This window comes from Mercenaria mercenaria, chromosome 14 (genome assembly GCF_021730395.1).
Source record: "Mercenaria mercenaria strain notata chromosome 14, MADL_Memer_1, whole genome shotgun sequence".
NCBI lineage: Eukaryota > Metazoa > Mollusca > Bivalvia > Venerida > Veneridae > Mercenaria > Mercenaria mercenaria.
Genome location: NC_069374.1, coordinates 5,531,124 through 5,546,871, shown reverse-complemented (window position 1 = coordinate 5,546,871; position 15,748 = coordinate 5,531,124). Strand labels below are relative to the sequence as shown.

General features: G+C 36.5%; 1 protein-coding gene across 6 annotated transcripts in view; it reads left to right on the top strand.

Moving 5' to 3' along the window:
- The first annotated feature begins 327 nt into the window (after window positions 1-327).
- Window positions 328-15,748, top strand: part of LOC123528099 (polyamine-transporting ATPase 13A3-like) — a 90,923-nt gene continuing 75,502 nt past the window's right edge. For 2 of the 6 annotated variants that reach the window (XR_008366954.1, XM_053522871.1), the window contains exons 1-3: window positions 328-522; window positions 10,454-10,552; window positions 12,181-12,348. Coding sequence is in view for 5 of the 6 variants with exons in the window: in XM_053522871.1 (XP_053378846.1) it covers window positions 10,469-10,552; window positions 12,181-12,348 (252 nt within the window). In the remaining variant the exon portion in view is untranslated. The remainder of the gene's footprint in view (window positions 523-10,453; window positions 10,553-12,180; window positions 12,349-15,748) is intronic. The other 4 variants (XM_053522874.1, XM_053522873.1, XM_053522872.1 and 1 more) reach the window with 4 other exon arrangements.

Sequence of the window (15,748 nt, the reverse complement as noted above, 5' to 3'; positions counted from 1 at the left end):
TCTTTCGTTACTATGACTTTAAAACTCTTAAGTTATGTTATTGTCACTGACCATTTTAAGGCAGCTGACTGTTACCTGAATTTATTTATTTTGTCATTGTTGTCTATTTATTTAATTTTGTCTGTCTTTTTAAATAATGTGCATCTCCATTATACAAACACACATAGGCCTATATATAGGCCTATCCGTTGTGCAACAGCATTCTTTGAATGTGACTGTTTCTACTGACTCTTATGTTAGCCTGTTAAAGGATCTTTTATGTCCAGTTTAAATACAATCTATCAGTTTGTAAACATTATGTACCTGTTTGCTTGTCTGTACGATACGGCACGGCACGGGAAATACACAAAATTGGAATTTGGAATCATCACACATTTTGCATTTTATGATATCACCGTTTTGACAGCTCGGCAACTTTTCCGGAAAATATTGTTGTTTTTCATTAAAAAATAAAACTTAATGGATTGGTTTAGAAAATATGCTAACTGAAGAACTACAATTTACAGCGAATCCTCCGATAAGGTAAGAAACAAAGCTTTCAGGGTTTACTGTCATCAAAAAGGTTATGAACTTACGAAGGAATTTTATTTTACGACGAACAGAGTAGGGTGAGGCGCAACATGTAGACGTTACTTCAGTCCAAAATGTTTGACGTGTAGGGTATTTGACGTGTAAATATCAATATTTTTTTTAGTTATTATCACTTTGTTCGATGTAATGGAAGCTTTTATCAATTTGATATTTATGATTTTATCGGGTTTGGAGGATATATAGAATAATAAACAAATGCTTTTATTTGTCTTGTCTCTTAGCATTTTGTTTGTGCAATTGGTGTAGATAATGATATAATGTAATCTTAAATAATTATATTTTAATTATTTAAACTCATGGTTTTAAATAATTTTGTACAGATAACTCGCCAATAGCGGGTCACTATCTAAACTTTTAGCATATAGTGAAGAGTGTTTAGACTTTCATGATATCTAAACTTACTAACACTTAAAACTGTTGCTCGCATTCATATCAATATTTGATTTATTTGAATCATTCTTTTATGTCTGAAGTTATGATGAAATATTTATACCTGTCTGATTTACCAATAGGGGTCACTTTTGCCAATAGGGGGTCACCTAGTTTATCATTTTTTTTTATCCATTTAAAATTTGTCTTTTTCTGACAAAACATGACTGTGGTATTATAAATAAACATTTGAAGACAGAATATAATGAGAGACAGTATGTTTACATTTCAAACAGGAGATACTAAGTCAAAGAATATAGCACTAGTTTTCACAGTTGTATTTCTATGCTTAATTAACACCACCTATATCTAAAACTAAAATCAAAATATTGATTCACGGAACCTTATTCATTTATCTAGATTTGCCAGTTCAAACCAGTACAACATCAAATCAACCTTTGATTTGTATTTTTAAGCAAAATAAACAACCTTTTGATTATCCCTGAAACGGGTGATTCTCTATTGGCTGAATGACCGCCTCTGTTTGATGGCACTTTTTTTCATCGAAGTCAATCTAAAATGCATAATCATATTATTCCTACGAAAGTGTGTGTTTCACTCTTCAAAATGGTACCAAATTTGTGTGGTTTTATCTAAGAAATTGTGAAGTATGCTCAAAAATATTCTACTTTGAAGAATTCAAGTGTTAAAATCCAAGTCAGGAAACATGGTTGCAAGAGTTATCTACTCATGGAACTCAAACTCACTAGATTAGGTCCATCTTCTTTTGTCTAATAATTGCTAGATGATAAGTTTATATAACTGGATACTTAAACATTGTATACTCTAATATGTTTAAGAGAGATTCACATTTTATTTTCAAGTGGCCCGCTATTGGCAGTGATTCTCTATTGGCGAGTTGACTGTATTTATGAATTATGCAGACTGTCATGTGGTAATTCTCCCAAGGGTGTCATGCAGTATTTATAGATAGATAATTTGTAACTATTAATGGAATTATTTTACATACGACTCTTATATATTGGAAGTGGCTATTCTTATGGTCCCGTGGAATAGCCTGGCAGGCTATTCTTATGGCTCTCCCGTAAGAATAGTGAAAAGCCTGCAGGTGGTTATTCCTACTGCAGTTTTGTATTACAATACATTGTACTGAAGTCATTCAACTGATATATATTCAACCGATTTCGGAAATGACTTTTAATCAAACGTCAAGTATAAAACTAAATTAAAGGGCAATAAACATGTTTAGTGTGGTAAGAGATTTGTACTTTTGTGAAAAATTTGCATGTATATACACAAAACATAGACCAATAATTCTCTAACTGGTTTAGTTGAAAACACTTGCTCAATATTTTTTAAAGTTTCAATATTAATAACGTATGTATTTACATCTACAGCTACAACCAATAGTCATTTTTCGATTTATTTAGAAGACAAATTCAGTTAAATAAGTATTTTACACTTATGGTAAATTCGTTTTATTAGAATTGTTTGTTTAAGTAATTAAATGCAATAAAATGTGTTGTGCTAGGGGAAATCACTTCTCTGGATTTCCTTACCGCAAAAGTAAAGAAGTTGGGTGAAATTGTATCAGTAAAATGAATTCAGTATGATGTAACACAAAGCTGCTGTAGGAATAACCACCTGTGGACTTTTCATAATTCGTATGGGAGAGCCGTAGGAATAGACACCTGCGGGCTTTTCACTATTCTTATGGGAGAGCCGTAGGAATACCCTGCGAGGCTATTCCTACAGGACCGTAAGAATAGCCACTTCCTTATATATTTGTTGCTGCTAATTTATACTTGTTTTCAGTAGTCAGTTAAAAATCTCAGTCAGAGCTTATGTTATATTGTTATATATGTCTTGACTTAAGATAAAAATTATTTTATCTTATGCTTTTCTTTAGTATTTTACACTTGGATTATGTTTATAAATTTGTGAAATTCTTTTTACTGCTGACTAATATGTATTTTGAAATGTTTGCACTTTATTTAACGAAAAATGTTGCAATGTTATTTTTATATTCTTCATGACCTTGTTATATATTGCGAGCCTGATAACAAATAAGAATCCTGGTAATTGGTGTACCTAGTATACATGTATATTCGTTTCCGGACCTCTATACTCCAGAGCCCATTTGTTCAAAACTTTAACAGGCTGTTAACAGACAGTTAAACTAACCACCTGTTAAGTTTCTTTTCAAAATACTAGTCTTTGTGGGAACACTAGTACGATGTTTTAATTTTACTGTAAAGACATTTTAGTGGTCTTAACATGGTTCTCTCTAGCAATTTTAAGTTGCAGTCCTAAGTAGACCGACGGATAGACATAAGCGTTTCATCAGCCTGCACACTCGTGGTCTGCACTGTTCGATGTTCAGTCAGTAAATTTTCAGTGAACGCCCCTTCGATTAATAAATGGTACTGCTTAATTGAAAGATGGACCAGTCCATTTTAGAAATTTAGCAAGGTAAAGGTTAATTGGTGACCATACAACACCAAGCTGCTGATGTAACACAAAACAATTTAGTGAACATTGTATTATCAGTATTAAAATACCACTCAAAATATCGCCAAGAAAAGGTCTCATAATAATAGAATGGTCTCTTAATAGATTTTGGTAAATTTAGAAATATGGTTTGAAGTTTATATGTAATAGTATACATCAATGGATCAACAACAAAAAACAATTCAACATTTTATGTTGAATTGTTTTTTGTTGTTGATCCATTGATTTATACTATGAATTTCATGTTATATAAATTATTCAGATACTGTCGTTTTAACATGGTGAAAATTTAAGATAGAAATTGTTTGCTCAACTTTAAAATAGTGAAATGCATACAAGCTAGTAAGACAGGTACAAAATTCCAGTCAATAGCCAAAACAGTTAATTCATCTGACCTTAGGCAATAGTTTTGACAATTGACTGCCAAGCCATTCAATATGTGTATTTTATTAAATTCTTGTGTATTTTGAATATTTTTAGCAAACTTAGTATACTGTAGTTCTAACACTCTGGTCAATCAATAACTGGAGAACTGAACCATTTGACCTAGAACCTTTAAACTCATTAGGTCATTAGGACGATAGGGCTTACAGAGTAATGAACTCCTGTTGTTTTTGTGGTCACTCGATCAAAGGTCAAGGTCACAAAGGTATGAACTTGGAAGAGTGTTTCTGATCAATAACTTGAGAACCAGTTTACTCAGGATGTTGAAACTTCATTACATGTTTGTACATTCAAAGAAGATGACCCCTATCTCTTGATGAAAGGTCAAGGTCACAATGGCCAGAATATGGAAAACAGTTTCTAATAAATAACTTGAGAACCACTTGATCCAGACTCTGACTGTTGAAAACTTCATAGAATGATTGGACACTACTTTAGAGTCACTTGATCAAACGTTAAGGTCACTGGAGCCAGAACAGGGAAAACCGTTTCTTAATCATTTGACCTAGAGCTATTAAACTTCATATGGTGATAGGGCTTTTGGAGTAGATGACCCCTGTTGTTTTTGGGGTACTTGATCAAAGTTCAAGGTCACAGTGGTCTAACATGTCTTTTAGTCTGTCCTATCATCCGTTACACTTCATTTCAGATCAGGTACTGGAGAACCATATTCAAACTTCATAGGGTGATAGAGCTCATGAAGTAGATGAACCATATTGTTTTTGGGGTCACTCGATCTAGGGGCCTGAACATGGAGAACCATTTCTGGTCAATAACTTGAGATTCACTAGACCCAGAATGTTGAAACTTCATAGAATGATTGGACTTGCAGGGTAGGTGGCCCTATTGATTTTTGGGTCACTTGATCAAAGGTCAAGGTCACAGGGACTAGAACATGGAAAACTGTTCTGATCCATAACTTGAGATTCATTTGACCCCAAATGTTGAAACTTTATGTGATGGACATGCCAAGTAGATGATCCCTATTACAATGTACATTTCAGTCTCTAAGCCAACTATCAGTGTCTCTTTGACTTTTTTGTCAGTCTCCATATTGACTTCCTATTACTGCTATGTTTCGGGGCAGGCATGTTTTTCTACAAAAGCATCCTCAAGTTTATATTTATAATTTGTAAGATTCCTTAGGCTAATTGACCACTTAAACATGGCTAAAATACTAATTAAAGCAATGTTTCCTTAACAGTACAAAATAAAACATATGTGATTTGGACCCGTCTCTATTTTGAATGACTAAATGAGCATGCAGATCTACCATGTGTTGCCATGTTGATATATATAGTGTAAGTGGAAACAACATCATTGATTTACTAATTACAACTGATGTATTAGATCAGAAATGTTTTATATGTCAGGGATCTGGTTTTTGCTATAGTAACAGTTGTTTAAAGGCTTTTTCCCCACAGAGATTTCTTTCAAATAATTTTTTTAACTACTGAAATTGACTATGTCAGAAATTGTTTGCCTCTCTGCCCAAGTATAGACTACTTATGCATCACAACCTCCATGGACTATGGTCCTTTCTGCTGTTAGTCAACCAATGTGTCCATTTGTTTTATTTGTCTATAAATATCATGGTTGGTGATATTATAGAAGCACTTAAGAAGTTTGATGATTACACTGACCAAATGATAACACCATAGCCTGGAAGGAATCCACTGTACCATCCCAGTGATAACACCATAGCCTGGAATCCACTGTACCAGTCAAATTATAACACCATAGCCTGGAATCCACTGTACCAGCCCAGTGATAACATCATAGCCTGGAATCTACTGTACCAGTCCAATGATAACTCCATAGCCTGGAATCCACTGTAGCAGCCAAATGATAACACCATAGCCTGGAATCCACTGTACCAGCCAAATTATAACACCATAGCCTGGAATCCACTGTACCAGTCCAATGATAACAACATAGCCTGGAATCCACTGTACCAGCCAAATGATAACACCATAGCCTGGAATCCACTGTACCAGCCAAATGATAACACCATAGCCTGGAATCCACTGTTACAGCCACAAGATAACACCATAGCCTGGAATTCTGTACCAGCCAAATGATAACACCATAGCCCGGAATCCACTGTACCAGTCCAATGATAACACCATAGCCTGGAATCCACTGTACCAGCCACAAGATAACACCATAGCCTGGAATCCATTGTACCAGCCACAAGATAACACCATGGCCTGGAATCCACTGTACCAGCCACAAGAAAACACCATAGCCTGGAATCCACTGTACCAGCCAAATGATAACACCATAGCCTGGAATCCACTGTACCAGCCAATTGATAACACCATAGCCTGGAATCCACTGTATCAGCCAAATGATAATACCATAGCCTGGAATCCACTGTGCCAGTCCAATGATAACACCATAGCCTGGAATCCACTGTACCAGCCACAAGATAACACCATAGCCTGGAATCCACTCTACAAGCCCAATGATAACACTGTAGCTTGGAATCCACTGTACCAGTTCAATGATAACACCATAGCTTGGAATCCACTGTACCAGTCCAATGATAACACAATACCCTGGACTCCACTGTACCAGTCCAATGATAACACCATATGCTGGAATCCACTTTAACAGCCCAATGATAACACTATAGGCTGGAATCCACTTTACCAGCCCAATGATAACACCATAGGCTGGAATCCACTTTACCAGCCCAATGATAACACCATAGCCAGGACTCCACTTTACCAGTCCAATGATAACACCATAGCCTGGACTCCACTGTACCAGCCACAAGATAACACCATAGGCTGGAATCCACTTTACCAGCCCAATGATAACACCATAGGCTGGAATCCACTGTACCAGCCCAATGATAACACCAAAGCCTGGAATCCACTGTACCAGCCACAAGATAACACCATAGCCTGGAATCCACTGTACCAGCCTCAAGATAACACCATGGCCTGGAATCCACTGTACCAGCCACAAGAAAACACCATAGCCTGGAATCCACTGTACCAGCCAAATGATAACACCATAGCCTGGAATCCACTGTACCAGCCAATTGATAACACCATAGCCTGGAATCCACTGTATCAGCCAAATGATAATACCATAGCCTGGAATCCACTGTGCCAGTCCAATGATAACACCATAGCCTGGAATCCACTGTACCAGCCACAAGATAACACCATAGCCTGGAATCCACTCTACAAGCCCAATGATAACACTGTAGCTTGGAATCCACTGTACCAGTTCAATGATAACACCATAGCTTGGAATCCACTGTACCAGTCCAATGATAACACAATACCCTGGACTCCACTGTACCAGTCCAATGATAACACCATATGCTGGAATCCACTTTAACAGCCCAATGATAACACTATAGGCTGGAATCCACTTTACCAGCCCAATGATAACACCATAGACTGGAATCCACTTTACCAGCCCAATGATAACACCATAGCCTGGAATCCACTTTACCAGCCCAATGATAACACCATAGCCTGGACTCCACTTTACCAGTCCAATGATAACACCATAGCCTGGACTCCACTGTACCAGCCACAAGATAACACCATAGGCTGGAATCCACTTTACCAGCCCAATGATAACACCATAGGCTGGAATCCACTGTACCAGCCCAATGATAACACCATAGCCTGGAATCCACTGTACCAGTCCAATGATAACACCAAAGCCTGGAATCCACTGTACCAGCCTGATGATAACAGCAGAACCTGGAATCCACTGTACCAGCCTGATGATAACAGCAGAACCTGAGTATTTTGTACCAGCCTGATGATAACAGCAGAACCTGGAATATTTTGTACCAGCCTGATGATAACAGCAGAGCCTGGAATCCACTTTACCAGCCTGATGATAACAGCAGAACCTGGAATCCACTGTACCAGCCTGATGATAACAGCAGAACCTGGAAAATTTTGTACCAGCCTAATGATAACAGCAGAGCCTGGAATATTTTGTACCTGCCTGATGATAACATCAGAACCTGGAATATTTTGTACCAATCTGATGATAACAGCAGAGCCTGGAATATTTTGTACCTATGTATGTATGTGTATTGGTTGGCGTAACACTATTAAAAACGTGTCTTAGCCCTGTATCCATGGGTCATGTAACATCAAGTTGTAATAATGAATTGAAAGAACTGGCACACAGAAAAGTGCCATTCTAATATTCCAAATTAAATGCAAACACAATTCACCATGTCCAGCCGCTAAAAAGGAGTATGGGTAATTTTAATTTTTATTATACGAAAGTAAAACATACATTAATCACTCTCAATCATTATTCATCAACACAACTCAACATGTGCACTAACTGTCTGAAGGATTCCCCGACATATCACCAGATAAATTGGAATCCACTGTACCAGCCTGATGATAACAGCAGAACCTGGAATATTATGTACAAGCCTGATGATAACAGCAGAGCCTGGAATATTTTGTACCAGCCTGATGATAACATCAGAACCTGGAATATTTTGTACCAGCCTGATGATAACAGCAGAGCTTGGAATATTTTGTACCAGCCTGGTGATAACAGCAGAGCCTGGAATATTTTGTACCAGCCTGATGATAACAGCAGAGCCTTGAATATTTTGTACCTGCCTGATCAGAACCTGGAATATTTTGTACCAGCCTGATGATAACAGCAGTGCCTGGAATATTTTGTACCAGTCTGATGATAACATCAGAACCCGGAATATTTTGTACCAGCCTGATGATAACAGCAGAACCTGGAATATTTTGTACCAGCCTGATGATAACAACAGAGCCTGGAATATTTTGTACCAGCCTGATGATAACAGCAGAGCCTGGAATATTTTGTACCTGCCTGATGATAACATCAGAACCTGGAATATTTTGTACCAGTCTGATGATAACATAAGAACCTGGAATATTTTGTACCAGCCTGATGATAACAGCAGAGCTTGGAATATTTTGTACCAGCCTGATGATAACATCAGAACCTGGAATATTTTGTACCAGCCTGATGATAACAGCAGAGCTTGGAATATTTTGTACCAGCCTGATGATAACATCAGAACCTGGAATATTTTGTACCAGCCTGAAGATAACAGCAGAGCTTGATATTTTGTACCTGCAGAGCTCCACTTGAACAGGAGAAGAAAATTATAAACAATAAAAAATGAAGGAAAAAATGAATTTTATATTTGATATTAAGAAGTATTTGGTAAAATGTAATAAAAATCAAAATATTTGGTACAGTTAATTTTTCTTAACACTGTGGCATCAAGTTTTTGTATGTGATGCCAATATGTTGCTTGTATCATTGGTTACAGTTCTTTTAAAACCATCAAAATAAAGGAGAAGTTGATTGTTTTATTTGTAAGATCAAAGTATATTTCTCTTGTTAAAGTATTGCATTTGTTGAAATTGATTATTTGTAGAAAAAAATCTTCTATATGTCTATCAGTTTGAAATTTAAGCATGGTAAGGATCTTCTAATGTTGAGTCAATGATAATTAACTTGTATAGATAGATCTATTGTAATAAACTAGAAGGAAACATGGTAGGTAAACTTACTATATATTTATATGGAATTTCCATTGTAAATATTTATTTAATATTTAATGATTGAACAAAGGTATTAAAACCACATAAAGAATATTAGTTGTTTATCTGAAATAAAAACATTATTGTAAAGTTTGTCATTTAACAAGGTCTCAGTTTTGTATTGTCACACACTTTTAAAGGGCATGGTTTTAAATTTACATACACAACATCATTTTTTTTTTACACATAGCATTGTTATTGAAATATCAAGTATCAATTCAATCATCGTTTATGTTAATATAAGCACCTGTGCATTTGTTATAAACTGTAATCAAACAGGCCCTAGTATTAGGTTTGTGGTAACAAATGGGGAAAACCTGTAATAAGTACTAGCATAGAAAATTCTCTAAAATTTTGATTACATGTTCTTTAATTAATATATAATAGAACCAAAACATACATATCAGTCACTATGCTAACTTTAGTACCTTGTCTGTTTTTAGAACACCACCATTTGACATTTACTGTAACTAAAATAGGGCAAAAAATATTTTTAAAAGTTAAAAACCATAAAATTACGCATTGGGGCCTCTGTGACTGACTGGTTTAGGTCATTGACTTTGGGAGTAGAATTCTTTCATGTGAGGTAGCCATCCATCTGGTATGCAGAAGGTCAGTGGTTCTACCCAGGTAACTGCTTATGCCAGAAATACATGTACTGCATAAAGGAGCACCTGGGGTCTAAATTCTCCCCCATCAAAAGCTGGAAAGTTGCCATATGATCTTCATGTATAATTGTGGCAATATTACATTAATGCCATCTTAATACAAAAAATGTAAGCTCAAAGAGTGAGGCTCGCAGAAGGTAAAAAAGAGGAATCAACACCATTGTAGAATTGGTTAGAAGCTTTTGATTCATGACACTAATGGCTCAGTAAGTTTGTTTACAATATTATTTAGCATAGTTTTATCTCTATTTTCAGATAGTAGTTTGTAGAATGGGGATGAATGGTGGCACCAGCAATTTGAGTCGTCTTCTGGCTGACAGTGCTATACTCAATCGGGGAACAGAAGACGAACTGGTACGATCTTTACTTGTCTTATTTCATCTGTCATCAGGTCACAAAGTTGCCTTGCTTGTCATCAAGTTACAAAAGTTTCTGCATGAGTCATCAAGTTACAAAGTTGCCTTGCTTGTCGTTAAGTTACAGAAGTTTCTCCACCAGTCATCAAGTCACAAAGTTGCCTTGCTTGTCAAGTTACACAAGTTTCTCCACCAGTCCTCGAGTCACAAAGTCGCCTTGCTTGTCGTTAAGTGACTAAAGTTTCTCCACCAGTTACAAAAGTTTCTCCACCAATCATTAAGTCACAAAGTTGCCTTGCTTATCGTTAAGTTTAAAAGTTTCTCCACCAGTCATCAAGTCACAAAGTTGCCTTGCTTGTCGTTAAGTTACAAAAGTTTCTCCACCAGTCATCAAGTCACAAAGTTGCCTTGCTTGTAATTAAGTTACAAAAGTTTCTTCACCTGTTACAAAATTGCATTGCTTCAGCTTGTTGTTAAGTTACAAAAGCTTCTCCGCCAGTCATCAAGTCACAAAGTTGCCTTGCTTGTCATTAAGTTACAAAAGTTTCTCCACCAGTCATCAAGTCACAAAGTTGCCTTGCTTGTCATTAAGTTACAAAAGTTTCTCCACCAGTCATCAAGTCACAAAGTTGCCTTGCTTGTCATCAAGTTACGAAGTTGCCTTGCTTGTCATCAGGTTACGAGATCTTCTCCACCATTTATTAAGTTCCAAAGGTTCCCAACCTAAAGTTAAGTTACAAAGTTTACCAACCGCCTTGGTAACCTAGTGGTAGAGTGTCCGCTTTGAGTGGGTTTGATCCCCGGCAGCATCATACCAAAGACATAAAAAATGGTACTAGTAGCTTCCTGGCTTGGCGCTCAGCATTAAGAGAATAGTGCTAGGACTGGTCAGCCCGGTTTCAGTATAATGTGACTGGGTGGGGTATCATGCCACATGTCTACGGCATGATATTCCAGGGAGACGGCACTATAAAGTTGGCTCACTGCTACAAGTAGACACCGTCGTTTCTATGACAGAAAAATCGTTGAAAAAGACGTTAAACCCGAACACACACACAAAGTTTTCCTGTCTATCATCGAGAAAAAAAAGTTTCCTAGTCTATCTCATTGCAGAGTTTTACCCTTCATTGTTGTTTGAAGTTTTCTAGTAATCAAGCTAACTAGCTGATGAATGAGGGCATTAGTAATCATTTGGTTTAAGCCCTTTGGCTTTGATTTACCTTTCATTACATTGTATTTGAGTCTAAATGGGTCATGAATTCACCACATTGCAAGCAAACGTTGGTCAAGATGTCCATCAGTGCCAGAAATAAAGTCTTGGAGACCTTCCTGTATGTTGAGAACAAGGAATGCAATATCTGTAGCATGTGTGGAAGTTATCTGTATCTGTGAACATTGTACCATATATTGAAATTACCTTCCTGGAGATTAAAAGCAGTACAATATCTGTAACATATGTAACAAGTTAAAATCCAAGAGCATTCCTGTACAAAATGGCTTCTAGGCCAAAACCATAATAATAGAATTTAATGCAGTTTCACAGTGTTAGGTAACATATACATGTATTACTTATCTAGTTGCTTTTAGTTTGTATACCATTGTTCATATAGAATTATGCCTTTTCAGCATTGCTATGGTTACCAAGAGGACAAAGTAAAGAAGTTTTTTTTCCTATTTCTGGTAGTTGTAACATTTGGATTAATTCTGTTATTACTGTACTGGAAACCAGAGCTGGAATGCTATCTCAAGAAGTCAAAATGTGCCCTATATAAAGCTGATACAGTTCTTCTAGAGGTAAGAAAATTAACTGTAAACCATTTTGAATAAATTTGGTGATCTTTAAGGCATTTGAACTACCCGTTAGGAAGCAGTATGTATGTCAGTTGGAGTTTACACATTCTGTAAAACCTTAAGTTACAGGCTTGGAGAGAGAAAAATGATGAATTAATTTAGACTGTTCGATTATGAAACGCATATCTGATAGGTATAAATAATGAAATTTGGGGAAATCCAGTCCTAGGGCCCTTTATGTTGATTTACTGAAGGTATTTATTATACAAGTGCCCTTACTTTCGTGTCCTGCCAAGGAATGGCGAGTTTAAGTTTGAGAGTTTTTATCAGTGTGTTTCTGTCATATGCCTCTTTCTTTGCAAACTTTCATTCTGATTAAAGTTGATCTACTATGAAGGGTTTATTCTTAGGATAGAAACATGTTTACATGGAGGGACTTCCCACTGCCCCTAGTTAAATTATGGAAAGATCCTAGCATATCAAATTATCCTGGCAAAGTTCCTAGTAAAGGTATGGAAATATCATAGAAATATCTTGTCAAAGTTGTAAGAATATCCTAGCAAAGTTACAGAAATATCTTAAAGTTACAGAAATATCATAGCAAAGTTACAGAAATACCCTAGCAAAGTTACTGATGTGTCTAGCAATGTTACAGAATTATCCTACTAGAGCAAAAATTTTGGGATATCCTAGCAAACTTATGAAAATACCCAGACAAAGTTACTGAAGTATCTAGGAAAGTTACAGAAATATCCTAGCGTAGTGATAGAAATATCCTAGCAAAGTTATTGGAGTAACCTAGCAAAGTTTTAGAACTATTCAGACAGCTGAATAATACTGCTTACTACAAAAAACTTGATCATAACCCTGTCGAACAGTTTTCAAAAGATGTTACTGATGTTTTAGATGTTATTTGTAGGAATGTTAATGGTGATTCTAATGATACTTTAGTTGTACCTAGTGATGCCAGAACGCCACAGTTTTACATCTTGCCCAAAATTCATAAAGATATTAACTCAGAACTACCACTTGGTTACCCGGGACAGCCAGTTGTATCTGGGTATAACTCTGTTACTGAAGGCATATCTGAATACATTGATAATATCTTGAAGCCACACATGGAAGCCCTGCCCTCATATGTTAAAGACTCTACTGACTTCATTAAAAAGCTAGGGTCTATGCCTAATATCTCCCCTAATGCATTTTTGGTTACTATGGATGTTTCATCCTTATACACTAATATTCCGCATGATGACGGGATAGAGGCTTGCCGTGAATATTTGGACAAAGCTCATTCATACTTGTCACATCAGTCAGTCAATGATATTTGCCAGCTTATTGAACTAGTCTTGACTAAAAACCATTTTCAGTTCAATAATGAAAATTATGTTCAAATTTTAGGTACTGGTATGGGTACATGTATGGCTCCTACTTATGCTTCACTTTTTATGGGTAAACTGGAAAGCGATTTCCTAGCTAATACTACTGTTAAGCCATCGCTTTGGTTACGTTTCCTCGATGACATTTTTTTTATATGGGAACACAGTGAAGCAGACCTACTTAAATTTATTGACAGTTTAAACAATGTCCATCCCAATATAAAATTCACCCACAGTTATTCAAGAGATACAGCTACATTTCTTGATGTTAATATTGGTAGAACAGGAGATGGTAATTTTGATTTTTCTGTTCATGAAAAAGCAACCAATACACATCAATACATTGAATTTTCATTCTGTCACCCTCTTTCATGCAAGAAAGGGATCCCGTATAGCCAAGCTAAGTGATACAGGCGTCTCACTTCTAATGATGATTTGTTCACAAATGAATTGGAGAAATTGCGAACGTATTTCCAAAATCGTAATTATCCAAGTCATATCCTTGATGATGCTTTAGCTAAAGCATCAGCATTGTCAACCGAAGAAGCCATGACCAATCACAGGCAGAACACAGATGATATTATCCCCTTTGTTTGCGTATACAACCCATCCCTACCAAACATTGGTCAGATCCTTAATAAATATTGGGGGCTTTTTGAACTATCTGAGAAAAGCAGTGTACGCAACCTGGTTAAATGCAAACCAATTATTGCTTACAAGCGACCTACAAATCTTAGTGATATCTTGGTTCACAGTAGCCTGATGTCTTTTGATGTAAATGGTGGTGTTCTTAAATGTAATAGAACACGGTGTTCTCATTGCACTAATATCACTGAATCTGTACAGTTTACAAGCTCTCAAACTTTAAAAACTTACGATGTTAAACAAAATCTTAACTGCATGTCTGAAAATGTTATCTATTTAATCACATGCAAAAAGTGTAAGTTACAATATGTGGGACAAACACATCAGAAATGTTCTCAAAGAATGAACAGCCATAAATTTGATATCAGACATTTTCCTGATACTCCTACAAATGTATCTGAACATTTCAATTCTGAAAATCACTCTGTTAGTGATTTTTCTTTCATGCCAATAGACTTGGTAAAAAATGACTGGTTTAGGCTCTTCAAAGAGACTCGTTGGATTCATACATTGAATACAGCCTGGCCTCATGGCATGAATGCTAAAATATTATTTTAGTCTTTCATTTTTAGCTCACATGTCACAAAGTGACAGTGTGAGCTTTTGTGATTGCGCAGCGTCCGTCGTCCGTGCGTCCGTGCATCCGTCCGTCCGTGCGTAAACTTTTGCTTGTGACCTCTCTAGAGGTCACATTTTTCATGGGATCTTTATGAAAGTTGGTCAGAATGTTCATCTTGATGATATCTAGGTCAAGTTCGAAACTGGGTCACGTGCGGTCAAAAACTAGGTCAGTAGGTCTAAAAATAGAAAAACCTTGTGACCTCTCTAGAGGCCATATTTTTCACAAGATCTTCATGAAAATTGGTCAGAATGTTCATCTTGATGATATCTAGGTCAAGTTCGAAACTGGGTCACCTGCCATCAAAAACTAGGTCAGTAGGTCAAATAATAGAAAAACCTTGTGACCGCTCTAGAGGCCATATTTTTCATGGGATCTGTATGAAAGTTGGTCTGAATGTTCATCTTGATGATATCTAGGTCAAGTTCGAAACTGGGTCAGCTGCGGTCAAAAACTAGGTCATTAGGTCTAAAAATAGAAAAACCTTGTGACCTCTCTAGAGGTCATACTTATGAATGGATCTTCATGAAAATTGGTCAGAATGTTCATCTTGATGATATCTAGGTCAAGTTTGAAACTGGGTCACGTGCCATCAATAACTAGGTCAGTAGGTCAAATAATAAAAAAACCTTGTGACCTCTCTAGAGGCCATATTTTTCATGGGTACTGTATGAAGGTTGGTCTGAATGTTCATCTTGATGATATCTAGGCCAGGTTCGAAACTGGGTCAACTGTGGTTAAAAACTAGGTCAGTAGGTCT